The sequence below is a fragment of the Ursus maritimus genome, unplaced genomic scaffold (assembly GCF_017311325.1).
Source record: "Ursus maritimus isolate PB19 unplaced genomic scaffold, ASM1731132v1 scaffold_33, whole genome shotgun sequence".
In the NCBI taxonomy this organism is placed as follows: Eukaryota; Metazoa; Chordata; class Mammalia; order Carnivora; family Ursidae; genus Ursus; species Ursus maritimus.
Window position 1 is genome coordinate 25,298,173 of NW_024425897.1, and position 8,552 is coordinate 25,306,724.

The 8,552-nt window shown below is 53.6% G+C and overlaps 1 protein-coding gene across 1 annotated transcript in view; it reads left to right on the forward strand.

Annotated features, from left to right (window-relative positions):
• The window catches only part of AACS (acetoacetyl-CoA synthetase), a 57,502-nt gene that overhangs the window by 41,865 nt on the left and 7,085 nt on the right, over positions 1–8,552 (forward strand). Inside the window, exons 11-14 of the mRNA XM_040620036.1 lie at positions 73–137; positions 283–405; positions 3,541–3,654; positions 5,299–5,424. Coding sequence (XP_040475970.1) covers positions 73–137; positions 283–405; positions 3,541–3,654; positions 5,299–5,424 — 428 coding nt within the window. The remainder of the gene's footprint in view (positions 1–72; positions 138–282; positions 406–3,540; positions 3,655–5,298; positions 5,425–8,552) is intronic.

Sequence of the window (8,552 nt, forward strand, 5' to 3'; positions counted from 1 at the left end):
TAGAAAGCTCTGGAGCGTGGAATAAGCAGGAGCCTGGAGAGTTTCTGTTTTCCTTCTCTCCTGTGCCCTTAGCATCACCATCCTTGGAACGGGTGCCAAGTGGCTGGCTGTCCTTGAAGAGAAAAACATGAAGCCAGGTAAGTGTGCCTGTCAGGACGCCTGGCCTACTCCCTGTCTTGCCAGCCAGGGAATCCAGAGCTGCTCTGTTCCTTGGTTCCTGCACGCAAGCCAGAACAAAGGTGTCAGATTTAGTTTTAATTTCTCTGTGATTCATCGCCCTAGTGGAAACCCACAGCCTCCAGACGCTCCATACGATCCTGTCCACCGGCTCCCCTCTGAAAGCCCAGAGCTATGACTATGTCTACAGCTGCGTCAAGAGCAGTGTCCTCCTGGGCTCCATCTCAGGTATGGCTTGTGCCGTGGGGAGGGGGTTTGGGAGGAGGCAGAGGAAGTGGGGCACGACCAGGCCAGCCCCCCGTAAACGTGCACAGCCTCTGACCTGGCAGGTCCACTGTCTTGAATTCGTCCTGGGTAAACAGCAGGGTGCACATCTCTCCACGGTTGGCTCTTCTTGTTCATGATAGTTAAGTTCTAGAAGGTCTCTAAGTTAGTGACTACTGGACCATTGCTCCTGGGGAAGGGACACACACATATACACGTATCTCACGTCAATTATAATCTTATATTCTTTTTTTTTTTTTTAAGATTTTATTTATTTATTTGACAGAGAGAGAGACAGCCAGCGAGAGAGGGAACACAAGCAGGGGGAGTGGGAGAGGAAGAAGCAGGGTCCCAGTGCGGCACATGGAGTCCAATGTGGGACTCGATCCCAGGACCCTGGGATCATGCCCTGAGCCAAAGGCAGACACTTAACGACGGAGCCACCCAGGCACCCTAATCTTAAATTCTGAAAACAACCTTTTCTGGTAGATTCTATGCTCTCTATTTTACAGAAGGGAAAATGAGGTTCAGAAGTGTTGACTTGCCGGGGTGGCCCCCCAATAGGGTGCACTGCAGCTGGCACCCGGCCCCTGCCCTCCCTGTCCCCCAGTCTTCTCTGTAGCGAGAGCTGAAACCAGAGCAGGGCCTGCCTCGTTGCCCTGCAGCTGGGGACGTGCGTGGGGGGCATCTCGAGATTTCCACCGCTCGGCTCATGTTCGCAGATGACCTTGAAAGCACCCTGAGTATTGATTTTGAGATTATACATTTTTGCGAGTAGGAAAATTTGCAAATACAGAATCTGTACATAATAAGGATTGGCCATGGATGAGAACAGTTTTTGCAACGTTGTTTATGTTCGTTAAAAGCTGGAAATTACCTGTATGCCGGTAGTAGGGAATTCATTGAATAATTTATGGTGCATCCCTAATTTCTGCAGCTGTTAGGAGGGATACGATGAAAATTCTTATTTAGATGGAAACGTATTTATTGATATGGAAAGAAAGTTGTGATACGTTGAGCGAGAGAAGCAGATTGCAGAATTATAAGTGTGGTCATTTTTGTAGATCGAGAAGAGGAACGTGTGGGGGGGTGGGTACACCCAAGGTATGTGTATGGGCGTTGGGATTTCAAGTGACTTCTTTTTCTCTTCACTTTTTTCCTAACATGAAGTTGTAGGAAGACAGTTTGTGCATGTTACGAAATCCTCAGAATCCAAACAGAGCGGTGCGCGCCCCGCTGCCCCGCCCTGCTTCCCCAAAAAGCCCGTGCTTGTTTCCTCTCAGAGGTGTCTGTACGTAGGTGGGGGAGCGTGTGTCGATGGGGCGAGACCCGTTTAACTTGGGGTTCACGCTGTCCCATATTTTCCCTCTTAACAACGTGACTTGGAGTGAAGCTTGTCGTAGCTCATCGGAATCTTTAGATGACTTTATTTTTCTGAAAACACATCTTTTAAAGGTGCCATGTGACGTGCTTGAAGCCCGAGGCTCCCCGGCCAGCCCTTTGCCTTCCAGTTGGACCGTGGCCCAAGGCTGGGGGTCTTGAGCTGTTTTGGTGAGCAGGGTGGGCAGGGGTCCCGCCGGCATCTGAGAGTGGACTTGGGACATCCCTTTTCCCTCTGGGCCTCTGTTTGCCTGCCTTAAAAGGGGTGGATCGTACCGTGTGACCTGCAGGGGCCTTTCCGTGCGAACGCTGCCCGCCGAGCGGGCGGACGTGCCGGGGCTCTGGCCATTTATTTAGCGGGGTCATTGCCCTCTTGACAGTTGACATCTATAAATGTTTGCTGCCTGTGTATCACTCTATGGAATGCCATGAAGCCTTAAAACATAATAGCTCTCTTGTCCTGACACAAAACACTCTTCAAGATACTCCGGGGGAAAAAGCAGGAAGTGCCCCTGTGTGTATGAGGTTGTTTGTGGAGAGACCCTCTCCAGGGTGGCAGGGAGGCTCACGTCCATTCCTCAGCCTCCCGGAGTTCTGGGTCTTGTGTCACACGCGTTACCTGCCCAGAATGCTGGTTTACAGAAGCTTCGGGAAGTATGTCTGAGTGGCGCCTATCGGAACAGCGGCATGTTTCAGCCCCTCAGCCCTGGGCTGGTGCTGTGCGTCCCAGCGTCACCTGGAGGGCATCCCAAGCCTCGGGGGGCAGCGCTCACACCTCCCTGGGGCCTGGAGTGCTGGTCAGACCTTGCCGGCCACTGAGATGGACACGGTTCTCATTTTCTTGGGGCACACCAGCCATGACTCGAGGTGCCAGGAGAAGGCAGGGAGGACATCACACTGCCGGCCTCTGTCCGAGGGAAGAAGTAAAATCAGCTTAGAGTCGAGGCCAGAATGAAAGCCTGCTGGTTGCCGGCACGGTGGAGGAGGGGCGCTGCTTCAGTTACGGGCCGTCTTCCAGGCACACACACACACAGAGGAGTCGCTGGGTTCAGGAACGGGCCCGTGCCCGGCCGGCTCTGTGTGCACCCCTGCTCACGTCCCCCTCAGGGTTCTTCCTGCCCCGAGTGCCCGAGCGAGGGGACAGTTGTCGGCAGCGGTGGGTCTAGCCTACGGGGCTCCTGCCGCCCCTCTCTTGGCGGCTCCCAGGATCTGACTCCCTCTCGAGCTCCTTCCTGGTGCTGGAGTGCTTCTCACCTGACACGGTCTGTCTTCTGTGAGACCTGCACGGACCCCAGGGGTACGGCCCCTGCGGCGGCTGAGTGCGCGTGAGCCGCAGCAGAGGGCCCCTGCGTGTGAGCCATCTGCCCAGGCGGGGCCCGGGGGGTAGAACTCATGGGCGAAGCTTCCATTTTCCAAGAGCCTGAGTCGCAAATTTCGTTGTGACCACGAGAGGTCATTTATTTTGTCTCTCATCCAGCAGGAAGACTCGGTCAAAAATAAATCACCCAGACATGGGCGGTTTGCTGCAATTTCTAAGTCACCTCTCCCATTTCTCCTTGAAAAGAAGCACTAACCATCCGTGGATTTTTCAGTATTTACATGGAGAAGGAGTAGTAATACCTGTGTTTTGGGGTCTTCCTCCTTTGGTGTTCACCAGTCAAAAGCCAAGCTGTTTGTGTCCGTCTTCTGAATTTTGGACCTCCTTTTCCTTGTTTGCAGGTGGCACCGACATCATCTCCTGCTTCATGGGCCAGAATTTTTCTATTCCTGTGTATAAAGGGGAGATTCAGGCCCGGAACCTGGGCATGGCTGTGGAAGCCTGGAACGAGGAAGGTGATGGCTTCACTAACTGTCTTTCTTTCTGGTTCGGGGCGTGACTGGGAGCTTGGAAGCTCTCGGGTGTGTAACTTCCCCGAGGGGGGCGGCCCAGCTCACTTGCAGACGCATGTCCTTCTGCCGCTCACTGGGCTCCCCGTCCCCAGCCCCCTATGGCCCGCCCGCCTCAGACGTCACCGTCAGGCTGGAGCACAGCGCAGAGCTGTGTTTGGGAACGGCAGGAGGGCCATTGTTCCTTGGCATCCAGACACCAGAAATGCTGCTCAGGCAGCCCCACTGCCCTGCTCGTGTGACGCCCTCACCTTAACGCAGACCCAGTGAGGGAGGCAGGGGGTTGGCCTCTCTCATGGCCTCAGGACGAGCTTTTGCTTTGTAGCCTGTTGGTGGCCATTGGTAAATCAGCAAAGCCTGTTTGTGTCTCTAGCACCAAACAGGGCCTGGCCTGGCGTGTGATGTGTGCACTATACAAATTTGCCCTGCAGCCACGGTTATTTTAACCTGGCAGAGCGAATGGGGAGTTTGTGTGAGGAAGAGGGAGAGACAGGAGCCGTGGTAGCCCTGCCAGGTTAGGGGCTGGAAGCTGGGGAGCACAGGAAGGATCTTTCCCTCCAGTTCACTGAAAATGTTTTCAGAGACCTTTCTGAAAATCACTTCTTACTTTCAGAAGAGGGCTTTTCCCTGGTGCTCACAAAAGTTCTTGGCCCCATATGTCTGTTTTCTTCCCCGCCGTCTGGACCATTTCTCTTGGTCCTGGTCACTGCTGCATTCTGTGGCCTGGTCTGGGGAGGATGCTCCTGGCAGAGGGAAACCAACGGCTGTCTCTTCAGCTTCCAGATGTCTGTCTGTCCTCTATCTCAGGGGTCCTGTGGGATGGGATGAGCTAGGCGAGGGGAAGGAAATGCGGAAACTCGGGAGCCTCCCTGGACACATGGTGGGGTGGTGACTTCTCAGTGCGAGTCCCACGGTGCTGCCCTGTGGAAGGTGCTGGATAAACGACCCGCTCACTGGAAGGGAAGCTGTGCTGCCCCCTCCCGGCCTCCACGGGGCTGGAGACTGGCCGCCCTGTGGGAGCAAGTGGGACTCGGTGCGACTGGCTTAGCCTGCGAGCTGGGAATAGTGAGTGAAGGCCAAGATAGGGAGGGACCCGGTGGTCCAGGAAGTCCACTCCTGGGACAAGTACTTGCGAGTGCGTGCGAGTGTGTTCGTAGATGCGTTTGCGGTAGGGAACCGAGGTGGGAACGTGGAGCACTTCATCTTCAGGAGGGGTAAAGGGCCACGGTCGCACGTGGAGAATTACAAGCAGTGAAAGCGATGGAGCAGCGGGTAGTGGGCGAGCGGATCACCCCGACTGCGCTGGCAGAGCAGGGCAGGTGCTGGACGCATGCAGCACGGGGCCGACTGCGCGTTTTGGAAACACGTGGGACTACTGTGTTGTTCGGAGACGCGTGTCGATGGAGTGAACGCATTAATACATGTGTGGGAAAAATAAATGCCCTTTAGAAGAGAGGTTTAAGGGGTGCGTCAGGAGGGAAGGTCACCAGGGGTCGGTCCCACCTAGGGTGCGTAAATGATAGCGCGAGCATGCGCCGGGGTGTGGCTGCTGCGTGTGCTCAGATTGCTTTTTAATTCTTCCCGAACCAGGAAAGGCCGTCTGGGGGGAGAGCGGTGAGCTGGTGTGCACCAAGCCGATTCCCTGCCAGCCCACGCACTTCTGGAACGACGAGAACGGGAGCAAGTACCGGAAGGCCTATTTCTCCAGATTCCCAGGTGCGTCGGTCGGTTGGTCGATCGGTCGGTCGGGATGCAGACAGAGCTGCCCAGAGCCTCCTGGGCTGGTCCTTCGGTGTCTGGATGCCCCTACCCATGTCTGGTGAAGCTGCTCGCAGCTCCTTCAGCCAGTGGGGCGAGAACAAATGTCGGGTCAGTGTCTTGTCACCTGCAGCTTGAAGCCATCATGTGAAATTGGCACTGGGGTAGCCTATTCCTTTTTTTTTTTATTTCTTTATTTGAGAATGAAAGACAGAGTGCATGAGCGGGGATGGGGAGGGACAGAGGGAAGGGGGAGAGAATCTCAAGCGGACCCCTGCTGAGTGTGGAGCCCTATTGCTGGAGATCTCAGGACCCTGGGATCATGACCCTGAGTCCAAGACCTGAGCCAAAACCAGGAGTCGGACGCTTAACCACCCGAGCCACCTAGGCGCCCGTGGGGTTGGTTTATGCTAAAGTAGCCTCTGTGTGCAGAGCCCCTTGGCCCCACGCGCAGCCGCCGGGGGCTGGCACAGCACTGGTTTGCTCGCAGGAGGTCCGCGCGCTTACCCAGGACTGCGTCTGTCTGTTCAGAGAGACATGGTGTGTTCAGGGGGAATCTGGCCCGGGACTCTTCCTCTCTGCCGCGCCCTCACCCAGTCCTCATGGAGCTGTTGGAGGGGGAGCACTTTGGCAGTGGGGTGATTTACAACCCGCTTGTCACTCTCACGCGGACTGACACCCTCTTGTTTCATCTTCCGAGTGGCGCTCTGCCCCAGAGCAGGGAAGCGTTTTATTTAAAGCTCTGACTCCTGTCTTCCTCATACCTTTTCTCATAAGCAACCTCGAGTTATCGCAGCTGTATAATTCACAGTTTAGCAAACCCTCTGTCCCAAAGCGGTTTTTTCTAAGTGCTTGCTTTCTTCAGTCTCGAGAAAGGTAATTTGATTTTGCGTTAACCGCATGTGGAAGATCGGAGAAGGGCAGGTGGCCGGCGGGGGCAGAATTTGCCGTGGACCCCTCCCGTTTCTCCCCCTGGCCTTGCATGTTTACACATCCCGTGTAAAAACCACCATATCTGGCGTCGCACCCCCCACGCAGGCATCAGAGGAGCCCCCTAGATGTGGCATGGCCTCCACTGGGTACCTGCCGTGCTTAAGCCCCACCTTGGATCCTGCCAGCGCGCAGCTGTCCAGACTGAGGGAGGCGGGATAGAGGGAGCTTATAGAGAGAGAGAAATGTTCCTCAGATGACCCTGAAGGACAGGGCAGAGGCTCCTGTCTTAGGAAGAGAGGCCAAAAGGAGTAGCACCTCAGCTGGAGGATTCATCTAAGGAATCATTCTCTGTGTTCTGCAGTCCTGCTCACTGGTCTTTGGAAACTGTCTTTCCTGTAACTTGTTATGTATACAGGGTTAACATGATGAATGTCTCTCAGGATTGATGTCAGAGTCTGTCTTTCTTCCTTCTTCTCTTCTCTTCTTTTCTTTTTTTCAAACTTTCGTTATTCCCTCTTGGAGAAAACTAATATTTTGTGACCTGTTATATTTCCATTTTTGCCTTGGCTGCCAGGAAGCTCAGAGTTGAAATCATTGTTTGGTTGTAGCAGTCCTTTTACCCCCAGGGCAGGGTTTCTAATTCTTTTTAAAGATTCTCATCATGTAGTTGGTTTTGTAAGTAGTTTCATCAAGTAGTTTCTGGGAGTAGGTGGGAGATATATGAACCAGCATGGAAAGAGGAAGGCAGTTAGGATCATGGAACTCTGAAGCTGTTGGTCATGGATGGGAGGAACACATGGGGAACCTGACTGTCCACACCCCAGCACTGGGATATTCTGACACTGTATTGGAATTGGTGATTAAAAAAACAGCTGGAGGCCAAGGTGGTCGTTTCTGTAGCAGGAAGCCAACTCACAGGCATCATTAGGCCAGGTGCAAATGTAAGCAGGCAGTGATACCCAAGAAATTAGTAAGTGAAAAGAAGAAGTTCACAGAGAGAACAGTATCTCTTTTGTGTAAACCTTTAAAAGGAAATATGTGTGTATAAGTCTGTGAATAAATGTACAACAAAGGGTTATCTGAGTGGGGGAATTATGAGCTGTTTTGCTTTTCTTTATAGGTTATCATTTTTAAGAACTTAGTAAAAATTTAAAGAGAAATTATTATTATTTTTTAAAGATTTTATTTATTTGACAGAGAGATAGAGAGAGACTGAGCACAAGCAGGGAGAGCAGCAGGCGGGGAGAGAGGGAGAAGCAGGCTCCCCGATGAGCAGGGGGCCCAACTTGGGCCTTGATCCCAGGACCCTGGGATCATAACCTGAGCCGAAGGCAGACGCTTCACCGACTGAGCCATCCAGGAGCCCCTGAAAGAGAAATTAAAAGCAAACTGAAGAAAGACTTAGACCATTCTGATTCTATAAAGCAATGATTTCAGCTCTGAGTTTCCTGGCAACCAAGGCCAAAAGGGAAATAAAATAGGTACAGATGAGTGCAGGACACATTCCACTCCGGAGGCCAGGCCCGCCCACCAGCTGTCCAGACTTTGAGCTGGATGACATGGAGACAGCCAGAGTTTCCCTCAGCCCGTATCAGCAGAAGCGTTCAAAGCAGAAGGAGGTCCCGAGTCATAACTCCCGGAGTCCTAGGTCCTTCCGTAAGACGTGTGTGTGTGTGTGTGTGTGTGTGTGTGTGCAGTTTATTCACGATGGTGCACCTACAGACGTGGAAAGCTCTGCCATCGTTCTTTCATGTACAAAAACACATGCTCACCGTAGAAGATTTCCTCCAGGAGGAAAGCGAGAGCAAGGCTGGGTCTCCCCCGCACGCTGGTGTGCTGTCGCTGACACGGGGCGGAAGGAGCCCGTGTGCCGTGAACACAGCTGGAAGCGCTGGCCCAGGGCACGGAAACCTGCAGGGAAGCCTGCGTGTCTCTGCCGGGACAACCTGGCCGCAGAGCCACCAGCCCCGTGTGAATTCTTCCTCCCGACTTTGTGTTGGACGAGGTGGAAGTGCTTCATTTTATTTTCGCAAATGACAATTCCTTCAGGGTGCGTTTGCGTCTTCCGTTTTGTCTCCATTTCCAGGGCCTTGCATTCATTATCCAACCCCTGGGAGAGCCGGCTCCGCACACCCGGACTGTGTGTCAGTCGG